The 14,538-nt window shown below is 39.2% G+C and overlaps 1 protein-coding gene across 4 annotated transcripts in view; it reads right to left on the bottom strand.

The window, feature by feature from the left end:
• LOC117430677 (synaptotagmin-2-like) overlaps nt 1-14,538 on the bottom strand; it is a 79,806-nt gene that overhangs the window by 14,115 nt on the left and 51,153 nt on the right. For all 4 annotated transcript variants that reach the window (XM_059003483.1, XM_059003485.1, XM_059003484.1 and 1 more), the window contains 2 exons: nt 1,671-1,892; nt 782-945 (listed from right to left, as the gene is read on the bottom strand). In XM_059003483.1, the coding sequence (XP_058859466.1) occupies nt 782-945; nt 1,671-1,866 (360 nt within the window). In that variant the 5' untranslated portion in view covers nt 1,867-1,892. The remainder of the gene's footprint in view (nt 1-781; nt 946-1,670; nt 1,893-14,538) is intronic.

Raw genomic sequence — 14,538 nt, 5'->3', positions numbered from 1 at the left:
TTTATATTTACTGCCCTGCACTTTGTCATTGTGTCTGTTGCCTGGTTACCTGTTTGCAGTTTATAAATAATACCTGACACAGTAATATGTTTTATGAAAAACACATTTTCTGTCATTCTTTAGAGTGTCATACAACCCTTAGAACATGACAATTCCAGACAGTAATTGCAATGTATCACACTTATCAAAATGTTTATCAAGGAAATACATGCAACATTTTCAAATCTATGCATCCTGCTTTGAATAATTAAATGCAGCAAATAATAATAATTTCAAATACATGTTTCAACAAAGTCTGTCATTTCTCCAGCAAGCCCCAAAGCACAGGAATATACAGCACTGACATTTTTCACAAAAAAAAACCTTATAACAGAGAATATCAAAAACATATCAAACATGTCCTGCTTGCCATCCAATTAGCTGCTGAAACTTTAATATTCTATGAATTTTAAAACAGTTTTTAAATTACTTCTGTTCTCAAAAGGCAACATTCCCATTACCAAAGGCCCATTCCTGGGTGTACGGGCATTTCTCTTCTAAAGCTGTCATGACTTTTCAAGTTGCGTTGGTTTATCTGACAGGTAGAAATATATCGTTGGAACTGCGTCACGGAAAAAGTGGGCATTCAATTTCTCTAGACTGTGGCACATGTTTTCCATAATAAAGGGAGATATCAATGGCATTTCTGATGTCTATAATACTTTTTGTTGATAACACACATATGGACTGCTCAAAGCCAGTATAGGCTGCTTCTGCTGGCCTCTGGAGTGGCCTTCATTACCTGATCCCCTCCTTTCATGTTCTTCATGTTGAGGGCACCTTTGTCCTTCTTATTTTTCTTGTTCTTCTTCTTCTTGCAGCAGCACTTCTTGCAGATGCAGAAGCAGCAGGTGAGGAGCAGAAGGCCAGCAACCACGGCAATGGCAATGATAGCCCAGGGTGGCACTGTGGAAAGAGGGAAAAGAGAGGAGGGAGTGTTACCTGGACTCAAGGGCATATACGAGGTGGGTACTGGGCAGAAGGAGAATGTGAGTAGTGGTGTTGGACATCAAACACATGTGGTGCAGCACTCATTCAATGACTGATTGATCTCCATGTCCCTGCAGTCCCTCCCTCTCCCAGATTAGAGACAGCAACCATGGCTCATATATTTCTCCAGCATTGTTTAGAAACCTCAGATCCTTGAACCAGTGCTGCTCTGGCTGAGCATGGTTATCCTACACCCCACTGACAGCGTTTTGTGCAATCCTTAAAGTGAGGATGAGAGTCAGGACTGTGTGGGGGAAGAGTTAATGAGACCAAGAGCGACAACCAGGACAGAAGGAGATAAGGATGGAGCTGGGAGGTAAAATGCTACTTAACTGTTGGTAAATCCGATACATATTTAATAAGCCTATTGCTCCCACTAAACATTGACACATGTGGAATGTTAAATTATGCAGGAGAACATTTGTGTTTTGTTTTGTTTTAAATACGATTTAGTCCTCTTTTAACACTTTTTTATACTGGATACTACAGTTGAAGTTGGTATCTAGAAATGTGTTCTATGATCTTGTCTTTTGTTAGTGCGTAACAACAGAATGGCAATCACATAATGAAAAGGTACAGAACTATCTCAGACAACACTGCAGTGGAAAATCACCCCATCCCCTGCCTTCCCTTCTACTCACAAGGAATCTTGTCGATCTCGTTGATGAACTTGCTCCTGATATCCTCGAAGATGTCTTTCTTCTTACCGTTAGGTCCTTCCACTTCAGTCGAGTTGTCAGCCACAGTAGACATGACCGGAGGGGGCATGGTCACTGTGCTGTTTGGTTTGGGGCCCACTATGGGCTCTGGCTTCTTCTTGAACAAGCCCCACGTCATTCTGAACTAAGCGAGAGGGGGTTGCCCTGCAGAGAGGACACAGAGATGCCTGGTTAAAACACGCACTGCGTACTTGCAAGGTAATGCTTTTGTACACCGTGTGCATTGTTTGTATAGCAAGGTTGCAGGACAATGTAAAAATGACGTTTTAAAATGCCTGCTGTATATCTCAGTGGTGGTGAATCCAACGTACAGAATTCCTTGATTAGAGCTTCAGGCATTAACACAATTAGCGTAAAACTCACTGCGCTTGAGTTGTACAAATGCAAATCTGTAATGGATGATGGATAGAGCTAAAGATGACTGGTCGACAATTGATTTAAATATGAAGAAGAAGATTGTAAAAAAAAACATGTATTACATTTATTTTTCATGGACTGTTCAACACCATTCTTCTGCAGTTTGGAAAATGACTTTTTAAATAATGTATTAAGCGTCCTTGAATACAGCTTAGCCTTTATAAAATTCAGAAGCAGAAAAGGAAGAGGCAGTGGGCAGGAACTGTAAATGCAATTCTGATTTACAGCTGGAACAGCTTTGAGTCAAAGACATAAAATGACATAAGAGTTTGTTCAGAGGGACAGCGTTTTATTTATGAAGCAGATAGTTTGGAATATCACAACCTCAGCCACAGGCTATTCCAATAACTGATATTACATATCCTATGCCATGTATGCATACTCAACTGTATATCAGTTCTATACATTAACAAAAGTATAGAAATTTATTACAAAATTAACAAATTTATTCTTCAGTAACTCCTTAAAAATGAGTTGATCATGATTGCAGAAGCAGAGGTGTTGGGAATATTTCCATATTGTGGAGGCTAAGGCTGCCAGCTTTAGAAAATTCATAAACTCGTTGCTGACTCTGCTACCTTGCACCCAGGGTGTTTATCACGTACTGCACTGTATGAGCAGGGCTTAAAACAAAAAATCTATTGAAAAAGAGTCCCAATGGTTCTGCAAGCATTCCCTTCTGGAGATTTTGTTTAATGGCTTGTGATGTTGCAGTAATTACAGCCTTCATTAGAAATGTGTTGAACTGCCATGGTTTTGAGAGCGAGGAATTCACTTTCATTATTTACCATAATATTTAATGTTTTAGTGGGTTATTTGAGGCAGTAATTTGCATGTAGGGGGACTGCATACAGATACGGAGTACACATTTTTTCTCAAGGTCAGCTGAAGGGCAGATGCACCAGTAAACACATTAAATGAGGGCCAACCAGGGCATTCAAATCAATTTTCTTACATAGCAATGTAAACACTGGTACCCTTCTCTTGACCATTTGCTTGTATTTTATTATTTGGAATACACAGCTATGAAAAGCTATAGTGAATAGTTTAAACCCTCTCGCTGTAATCAGACTATTTGACCTACAGAAGTGACATCAGGATGCAGTGGTTCATCTATAGCATTGATTCTGACATATTTGCATATCAGGATAATGTAAATAAAAAAGCAAGCGAATAACCAAAATATTGCTATCACAATAGAAGGGGGAACCAGTAATGGTTATACGGTTACTTAGTGGTAATACATTTGATTTTCAAGCACTGGTTTAGCACTCCCTTAAAGTCTTATGCATTTACCAGCACATCAAAAGCTTTATAAGCCAGGTTTCCATTCTCCCAATGCCAATACTAGTAGCTGTACTTGTGCCACCATTTCCTCTTAGTAAGAAACCATTGCATTTCCCCTATAGTGCCAAAGCAATTGGAAGCTCGGTTTACTGCTGCTTCCTTTCCATTTACTCTATACAAATGTTCTCCATGCTCTGTAGTTGATTCAACATGTTTGATGCATTTAGTAACATGCACTTACTTTGCTGTTGATCTATTGCATAACACTGCACGGTCTGGTGATTCTTTCTCATTTCTACATTGCCCTGTAATGCGAGTGAGTCCCTGCAGCATAATAAAACCATAAATATAAACGGCGCCCCCTCTATATGTTACAAACAGGCACAGTACTCTATATCAATTTGCTTTGCGGGTGCTGGTTGAATGAGTTTTGTATGAGTACTCGTACTGTACATACAACAATGTATAAAAGTCTGTTTCATTGCACAATGCAGACACATACAGTTACTGTCAAGCTGATGCTGCAATGTTGTTGTGTTTCCTTGGAAATCGCTAGGGCCTGTTGCTCTGGCGCAAACAGCTTTTGAATCCACACAAAATACAGCTTGTTTCTTAAAATAGGACAGTGTTTGTGTGCATTACACTGAGCACTGAGAACTGAACATTGTATTCATAGTTTTTTTCCAAGTGGTCTTGGAAGACAGCATTAGCATGTGCTCCCTGGAGGCACTGTCAGTTATAGCGCATTTATTACAACAATGATTGTGGACTGCAGAGTAATAACATACTTCCATTAATAGGCACTGTGTAATTTTAGCATTGATATGGTGTTACCATATAAGTAAGTAGTATCAAAGTTTTGTTCAATAACATGGGTTTGAATCTAACTCCACCAGTGGACTTCAGTCTGCATCACAAAAAAAACCATACAGGTCTGCACGATTGGTACTAGTCTCTGTTTGAGAAACATCTAGGGCAATGGCATTAAATGGGGGTGTTTAAATTGGCTCATAGAGCTGTGAGGGGAAGCATGATCACTGCATTCACAAACATCACATTTAAAATACATGCACACACTGCCTGGTCAGAAACGATAAGGTTGCTAAAATGGCTTTAAATTGGTGTGGATTCTGGAATGTGTTAGTTCTGACGCAATATTGAGAAGACTTACTGTATATAGGCCTTTTATAGACAGCAGGAGAAGGACAGGGACTATCACATTTAAAATGCATGCCGTTTCAAAGAATAACCAGATGACTGCCCATTCTCAAAAGCAATATAATTTTACAGGAGCTGATTCTGAGTGGCATGAAATATTAATGGATTTGAAATATTGATGTCTCAAAATCACATCAGAGAACCCTCCAGGCATCTACAGTGGTATTGATAATACGGATGCTCAAATCAATATTCAGTGACTGCAGGGGATGGACAAAGGTTGCTAAACAGCCCGCTCTGTTTTCACAAACAATATTCTGCACTCAGCCTTGGTGCTGCAGTTCTAACAGATTATATAGTGTTGTCAGCTGTAAACAGCACAGAGAGACTCTACAACTGGCAGTGAGAGAATAGGACACTATAAAAGCCCCCAGCAACCAAACACACACATACAGCATTATTATATAAACTAATGTGGAAATCAAGTTAGCTTGTTCTGGAAATGCACTCTGTAAAGTTGAATAAATCAACGTTGGTATCTATATTGAAAATTGTTGAAATGCAAAGGTCACAAATGTCCCACTACCAAGTACCCTAAACCAACAAAGATATATTAGGTAATAATAGCAAATGTAATACCGATCCACAAAAAGGGAGACAAAACCGAACCAGGTAACTACAGACCAGTAAGCCTAACTTCTATTATATGTAAACTTATTGAAACTATAATAAGATTCAAAATGGTAAATTACCTATATGGTAACAATATCCTGGGAGACAGCCAGCATGGTTTTAGGAAAGGGAGATCATGTCTAACTAACCTACTTGACTTTTTTGAGGATGCAACAGCATACGACATGGTCTATTTAGATTTCCAGAAAGCTTTTGACAAAGTCCCGCATAAAAGATTAATTCTCAAACTGAATGCAGTAGGGATTCAAGGAAATGCATGCACATGGATTAGGGAGTGGTTAACAGGCAGAAAACAGAAAGTACTGATTAGAGGAGAAACCTCAAAATGGAGTGAGGTAACCAGTGGTGTACCACAGGGATCAGTATTAGGTCCTCTGCTATTCCTAATCTACATTAATGATTTAGATTCTGGTATAGTAAGCAAACTCGTTAAATTTGCAGACGACACAAAAATAGGAGGAGTGGCAAACACTGTTGAAGCAGCAAAGGTCATTCAAAATGATCTAGACAGCATTCAGAATTGGGCAGACACATGGCAAATGAAATTTAATAGAGAAAAGTGTAAAGTATTGCATGCGGGCAATAAAAATGTGCATTATAAATATCATATGGGAGATAGTGAAATTGAAGAAGGGAACTATGAAAAAGACCTAGGAGTTTATGTTGACTCAGAAATGTCTTCATCTAGACAATGTGGGGAAGCTATAAAAAAGGCTAACAAGATGCTTGGATATATTGTGAGAAGTGTTGAATTTAAATCAAGGGAAGTAATGTTAAAACTCTACAATGCATTAGTAAGACCTCACCTAGAATATTGTGTTCAGTTCTGGTCACCTCGTTACAAAAAGGATATTGCTGCTCTAGAAAGAGTGCAAAGAAGAGCAACCAGAATTATCCCAGGTTTAAAAGGCATGTCGTGTGCAGACAGGCTAAAAGAATTGAATCTATTCAGTCTTGAACAAAGAAGACTACGCGGCGATTAGATAAAGGGGCATTCAGAACAGAAAATAGGAGGCACTTTTTTACACAGAGAATTGTGAGGGTCTGGAACCAACTCCCCAGTAATGTTGTTGAAGCTGACACACTGGGATCCTTCAAGAAGCTGCTTGATGAGATTCTGGGATCAATAAGCTACTAACAATCAAACGAGCAAGATGAGCCGAATGGCCTCCTCTCGTTTGTAAACTTTCTTATGTTCTTATGGTCTTAATACTGTACATTAAATGTCTCTAGCTACCGTGTAATAACCCTGTGATTACATATGTGATTGTGTAATTACAATGCAACAACGTGCTTAATTACAACACAGAAAATTTTGTTACTGTACTTGCTGGAGCCTTTTGTGATTACTCTGCATTTACACATGTGGTTGTATGTTGACTGTGTAACTACATTGCTGCTCAGCACACAATCATTGCATTGCCATTTAAGATAATTTGGCAGGTGCTAGTGCATTTGTCCACTTTGCCACCTAGTCCCATGTGACACATTAAAGATCTCAAGTGACAGTATTGGCCTGTATGGCTTGAATTGAGTAGGCCTGGCTTGTCTTTGATAACTGGGCCAACGTGAGTGATTTTCAGGATTGGTTTAGCAATTAGCACATGCTGAAGCAGTCAAGGAGGCATGTTTTCAATAAAAGCCTCTTTCATAGGCTCTGCAAGTCTGGCACACAACAAGGGAACACAATGGTAAAAAGGGGTGTTGTTGAAGGGAATTCATTATGTGGTAAGGGCTTCAACAGCAGGGGCATCGTTTTGTACTGTGCTTTATGCCACTACCAAAATCCAGCACTTTAAATTGGCTATATATACACCACTGTATCAGATTTTATGCCAGCCCCATAATATGATCCTTGGTCAAATGTGACACATGATTTCAATTAAACGACTATCTGCCCAATGCACCGCCTATGAAAGCAGAGAGTTTCTCTTTATAACTTGGACCATCCAAAATCCGGTGGCAGTCTAAGCCTAAAAATAAGCTCCGTGTGAGTTTAATGGCAGCCCTCATGCAGAGTGTGGACAGAGCCATTCCCCAAGGTAAACCGGTTCAAATTGAGAAGCCTCGCCCATCATAAATCATGCAAACCTCTCTGCCTGATTAGCACTCTGGCTGACTAATCCCATTAATAATGCGGGAGGAATGAAGAATCACTGTGCAGCTGCTCGCTAACAACGGATAATTAAAGTTACTCTACCAAGCAGCCGAACACAAAATATTACCACGTGATCATCAATGGCAGGTAAGTGGCAGTACAATGGATCTAGAGACACAGATGCAGTGTTATGAGCAGTATCTTACTCTTATATTAAGGATTCTTAGGCCAGGTGGCAGGAGACACTTCTTTACTCAAAGTGTGGTGAGGGTATGGAATAGGTTTCCTAACCATGTTGTTGATGCAAAAACATTTGGGATCCTTTTAAGTTTTGAGACTAACCAGCTACTAGGAACCGATGGCCACATGACCTTCTCTCGTTCGTAGATCTATGTTCTCATATCAATATCAGTGTGCTACTATCAGGGCCACTGTGCAATATTAGTTCCAGATACACTTTTGTTGTCAATTGCTGGTGATACTGTGGTTTGGTATTATAAAAGTGTCCAGATCCCATGATCTATAGCAGCCTTTAGGTTTCTAGGGCACAGCAACACCCACCCTGCTTTACTGAGTGGAGAGACACTGTCGCTTTTCAATCTGAAAGGATCACACTCCAAAACTGACACTGCTAATGAGGACATTGCTCACAAGGACTCATCAAATCACTGAGGAAAAAATGACACCAGTCAGAAGGTCACAGAGAAAAGAGGCTAGTGGAGTTCCTAATAAATAATCCTATGGAGCAGAACGAGTCGAAATCCCTACCCAATCAATCTCAGTCTAAAACTATTATCTCTTAACAGGCAGGGTCCTTCACAAACTTCACCCCGTCTCTCTACGTTACATTAAAGTTTCTTCTATTCTCTGTTGTAGAAGGGGTGACCATTTGAAATCCCTCGATAATGAGAAGTGTGCAGCACAGACAAGCGTTTATTTATTATTACCGGTATCTTTTTTTTTTTTTTTTTTTTTTTTTAATTGTAGTCACCAATTATTTTTTATTATTTTCTCCCAATTTAGAGTATCCAATTATTATTTAGGCTCAGCTCACCGCTATCACCCCTGCACTGACTCGGGAGCCGCGAAGACGAACACACGCTGTCCTCCGAAGCGTGTGCCGTCAGCCAACCACTTCTTTTCACACTGCAGACTCACCATGCAGCCATCTCAGTGCTGCAGCGTCAGAGGACAACGCAACTCTGGGCAGCTTATAGGCAAGCCCGCAGGCGTCCGGCCAGACTACAAGGGTCGCTGGTGCGCGGTGAGCCAAGGACACCCTGGCCGACCTTATATTTAAAAAAAACCCTTCAAAATCTAATTATACAGTATATTGTCTTTGTATAAAAGCACTACTGGTAATAGTTATTATATTGTTTCATGACTATGAAAACACCTTATACAACAAACAAGCATTACTCTGCCACAGAAAAACATTAATGGTACTTTTTACAGTCACTCCACAGGGAAGTACAGAAAATCACGCAAACCATCAAAAGGTATGCTCAAATAGGAACAATATCTTTTTGTTTTAGAAGACCAGCGAGAAAATGTTATACTTGTGACATCTGCTTCATTACAGCTCAGAGAGAGCTTGAGAAGAAGGTGATAAATCAGGTTTGAAGATGTATATGTTCTCTCTGAATTGGCAGAACATCCTGTGTTTTTTGTTGCATGAAACAAGCATCTATCAACGAGGGGTGAAGACCAGACCAATAAAACAACCATCCATAAAAAAGAAAATAACAAAGAAAAAAAAATCACAGCCCTCGCTGCTTCAACAGTGGTTCAGTACGTGGTAGTTTTGATAATGAAACAATACTGCACAATATAAAACACTACAAGGTATTTATAATGCACATTTTTCTTGCATGCGTGCAGTACCTTACACTTTTCTATATTAAATGCCATTTGCCCATCTCTGCCTCGCTTTCTCTTACCTGAGGGCAAAATTGAAACATGCATTAAATTGCAATTTAAATCTATGGGAAAAAGACAACGTAGATCCCTGTGTTACAGATTAAAGCCCCCTTCATTATATCCTGCATATGCAGATCGTATTCATTTTCATTCAGCAATGTTGTATTACTACCAATCAAAGTAATGGTTCTGGACTATTGTATATGCCACCGATTTTATGATGACGGTCATAGTAAATTATAAGACAGCACGGTGCGGTCTGTGCTTTTGTAATAATTTGGTTCAGTGGCAACAGCTCAGATTGAACATAGCAAGTTAAATAAATAAGCTGGACCATTTGAAAGCAGGGATAATTGCTGCACAGCTCAGTACTTTCAAAGCTAACAGGAGGTACTGGGTGTTCATCCAAGGAAAGTCACCAGCTCGCTGTGTGAGGTTTGCAGTTGCAGCATACCCTTGTAAAACAGTATGAAAAACACAAATGGGTGGCGATTATAATATTAATGCATTCACAGCATGAATATAAAGAAGAAAGCAGTAGTTCAGATCATGATAGTATTTCAGCCTTGCATGTGTTTTCAGCACACCAAATCTCTTTTGGATCTCAGACACCTTTTCAGTAAAGCCAGACATTCCGGCAGTGCCTGCTGCTCCCTGTCTCTAATATTATTTACAGACCTATAACCACCTTCTGATTACAGCTCATAAAATCTTGATAGAGTTTTCACTTATATCACTCTCTCACAACTCTCCTTATTACATCTGCTTTCCGCGGCTTCCCTCTGCTGCAATAAAACCCAAACTATAACAAGTAATGAATAGGGCTGTTTGCACTTAGATCACAAAGAGAATAACTTTTATTATCAACAAGGAGAACTAGGATTTGTAGAACTGTAATCAGCACAAATTGCCTTAAATACCAGATGTCTGTAAAATAGCATATACAGCTGCTCTTAAGTGTTATTATCTGCACATCTTGTTCAAAACCAGTTATTTTACAATTATCTCACAACTACAAGTTAGCAGTTACATTTGTGTTATCAAATCTAAAGAGATTTACAGCTCCAAATTGAAACCAAAGCCATACTAGTGTGCTTATCTCTTCTAAATTGTTAACACAAACACTTCTGAACCCAATGACTTGAAGATGGTCCTTTTTATATATATGGTAAAAAAAAAAATCTGAGAATTTAGTTTGCAATGAACAACAAGAGATCTAACTATGAATGACGTATACTTTTGAAAGATAACATTTCCTCACACATTATGAGTCATTCGGTGACTGCACTTTGCAGAGGGAGTCTTTGTGATGTCCCTTTTTTTTATCAGCACATGTCAGATATACGTATTTGGAATTCTATTGAAAGGCAAGGAGATTCACTTGTCATCTAATGCAGTGTAATATGCTATACTCTAATCTTGCAGTACGTTTATTTCTGCGTGCATTTTCGTAAGATGCTGACAGCAATGTCTGGTTAGTCATCCCCTGCCAAGGAACAGCCCAAACTGTGCAATTTACTGTCAGGCAGGGGGAGTGGCAGGTAACATTTGCTGACTCACAAAGTTTCTCTGGTTGAGCTTCGCCTGGGGAGGGGGAATTTTACAGAGGAACAGCGGAGCGTCTGTCTGTATTGAGTCTGACCTGTGCACTGGGAGGAAATCAAAGGAACCAACCTACTTCAATTAGCTTCCCTGGCTTATCCGAGTGAGAGCGAGGCACCATAGACAGATACAGGATTTATCAACAACAAAGGCGTTATTATTGTATATACTGACTAACATTTAGCACACACTGCGTTGTCCATAATCAGATATTTAACATCATTTTCATTAGTTCAGGACAAACTCCCACAACACAAAATGTAAATATGGTACAAGATTAAACATTTGGTGGCCTCAACCCTCTGGTTGACCATGGGATCATTTAAAAAAGGTGGTGATTGGGGGTGGTGGAGGAATTTTAAACAATTGAACGAAAAGAAGAACTAGTAACAGGTCAATTGATATTCTTTTCAGATTGTTCGAAAGGGGATGTAAAGTGTGTAGGGGTGAGTGGTCTTTTCTCCCAAACTTGTTCATCAATTAATGTCTACATTTTTTCCCCATCCAATTTGAATTTCGGAAAATCTCAGCAAAACTATTGAATAAAGTGTTGCCAATCCAGTGTAAAGCACACAAAAGCTGGCCTAGCCATTGTCTGTTCCTATTTTACATTTCCAACAACTCCAGACACAAAACTGTTATTACATTCAAAACAGTCCTTCAGAAGTCGCTGTAAAATGAAAGGTACTCATTAGCAGATTGAAAACCACATTTTTTAGAAGAGACAGTCAATCTTTCTTGCAATGAACACATTTCGCAGTGAAAGTAGAGATTGTAATGGAAAGGATGTGTATGAGAGACCGTGGTGATTTAAAGGTAATCCATGACCCAAAACTCCAGAATGCTGTTTGGAAGGGAATCTAAAAGTGATTTACAACTGTTGCCGTGTTGCAGTTTAATCTACTGTCTCTCCCGTGGAGAGCCAAATTAATCTAACTTGACAAAGCCAAGTGGTACAATCTCCAAGCAATACCTAACCTGGCTGGACAAGGGGATGCAAACTGAGACACTATTAACGCAATTCTAAACATAGATGGGAGCGTGTGACAGAGATAGAATGATTCTTGGTGATAAATCTCCCTCCCGACCTGTGAGGGCGCTGTGTAAAGGGAACAGAGTGCCCTGGACTGGATGGCCTGACAATTCATTCCCAGGGTTAGGTGGAATTTGCGGTCACAAACGACCGGGATTACAAACCCTCCCCCAATTAAAACCATTGTTTGGATTGAAATCACTTGTTTGTCTTTACTTGTGTATCTCATCAATTCAGCACCTGTGCACTGCAAACCAAATTGCCACAGAGAGTTTTAGGTGAAGAATCCTTTATGGAATATACGGGTCTATTCAATTGATTTAAATGGTGACAAATCCAGTTGCAGACGTTGTTTCAATCAATAAAACAGAACCTGTCGTTACATTTTACACTTCGTTACAGAAACTCACATATGATTTTCATAACCTTGGAAAGGTCCTTATTTTAATGAACAGCGACAGCATTTAGATCCACACGTATTCAAATGCACCATTAATACAAGTTAATACAATCTTATATAACACCATTTTCCATATCTTAGCCTTCTCTTTACTATACAAAGTGAGTGAGCTTTTTTGACAGTCCAGTTGGTTTTCATCCCCCAACGGAAATATAGCCGCATCCCTTCACTCATTAACCTGCAATTATATCTTGCAGCTGTAGGTGGTTATACAGTTAGTGACTGGAAGCAAAACAGAAGCAATGGGAAAAAAATGTAAGATATGCCAGGAAACAATATGTAAAATAAACAAAATCTGCAGTATCAACAGTATCCATCTATCTCAATGTAAATATCTCTGTCCACTGTATATAGGGTCCTACGCTTTAATTAAAACCATGCAGTATGATAAATGTGCATTACAGTATGAACACTCAAATTAAGTTCTGCATGTATACTGCTTTGTATTCCTGTGACTGCTGCATGATCTGTTGACAATGACTAATCAACAAAGAAAATCTGTTTGCTAAACGATACTGTAATGAACACCAGGGCACTCATTCTTTCAAGAGTTTGATTGCTGAAGGTATTCTCTAGCTTCAGGGCATTCTACCAGCCTGTTAAACTGGGTGTCAACAGACAGATTTCTTTGCTTCTCTTTATTTAAAAGAAGTTTGTCTGATATCTCACATGTTGCGGTCTGTCCACGACTTTAGAAGACAGAGCTGAAGCCTCATTGCAATTGCAGTGCTGTCCATGTCACCTCAAGTTACGGCTAGTATAGAATTGAAGTTTCATGGGTCATGGTATCTATTCCAATCTGTAGTCAGAGCAAGAATCTGTTCACGGTCATTAACTTCAAAGACTTTTCACTTGGTTTCCCAAAAAACAGGACTTCTCAAGTTCTTTGGATCGCAATACGATTTGGTTGAAATTATTTCAGTTAGGAATTATTTAGAGTTTGTATATGCAGTTGATAAACTACTGTACAGCTATTGTATAGGTATTCTCAGCAATGTATGAATTGGGATTTCAAACTGATAACCAAACCAAATTACTGTTAATGCAATTGACTAAAGGAAGAACAGGATTAAGAATACAGTACTGTGATATTCTTCATTGTCGAATCCTATATTCATTCCTGTTTAAAGCAGCAAGGAAAGTACAAGGTTTGCACAACAATGAGAATGAAAACGGAACTGGCAGAAAGAGCTCTTTTGTTATGGGGGTAATGGTGAGCCCTTTATTTTACGTTTCCTTGTTCTTGTGCAATAGAAATCATTGTCACGAGCTATGCTCCTGGAAGGACTGGGGTAATATCTATTTAGATCACTAATGCTATTCCCTTAACATTATTACAGTTTAGATAACATTAGATCAGATTTGGATCTGGGCTAACATGTATCTTTTTGATCATATTACTTGTATTATAAAACCAGACCAGTGTGTCTGGTTCTTATATTACTTGAGTATCCCGCCCATAAGATGGTACTTGAGGACACTCAAAGAAAACACACCAAAGAGTGTTATCCCAGGAGAGGACCTCTATGAGATGCAACATGCTGTTCATAGCAGGGAGATTCTAACGATACAGTGATGAAACATGACAAACACACAGCAAGGAGTCTTTAAACGTTAAACTCTAACACACACACACACACACACACACACACACATACACACACACACTCACACACACACACTCTCTCACACACACACACACACACAAGAATACAGCGAGGTTTAAAAGGGTCTTTTATCTCTTTTTAAAAGGTTGGAAGAGAAACAGTCAGTCTCACTTCACAGAACAGCTCTGCTGTAAGAGTTTTGAAGGGAAGACATATGGACGGAATTAAGAAGCATCATTCTGAAGTGTAAAGAGGCACATTTCAAAGTTCTGGTTGAGAATTTACCAAGGGCGCCAATACTTCATATTATCAAAGGGTGGAAACATGGCCAGTATATCACTTCTACTGCCTTTATTTTGAAGTAAGTGCAAGGGTAATTTTGCTGAGAGGAATACAGCTATTTTAGCAAAATAAAACAAGCAAAAAAGTTGGAAGAGCAGCTAAATTATTGTCCTGAGGAGTTTGGTGCTTTCTAAACTGAAAAAACCCATCGCTCTACATCCTTGTGAAAAGAT

The sequence above is a fragment of the Acipenser ruthenus genome, chromosome 29 (genome assembly GCF_902713425.1).
Source record: "Acipenser ruthenus chromosome 29, fAciRut3.2 maternal haplotype, whole genome shotgun sequence".
NCBI classification, from domain to species: domain Eukaryota; kingdom Metazoa; phylum Chordata; class Actinopteri; order Acipenseriformes; family Acipenseridae; genus Acipenser; species Acipenser ruthenus.
Note: the sequence above shows the minus strand (reverse complement) of the source record. Positions and strands in the feature narration are given on the sequence as shown.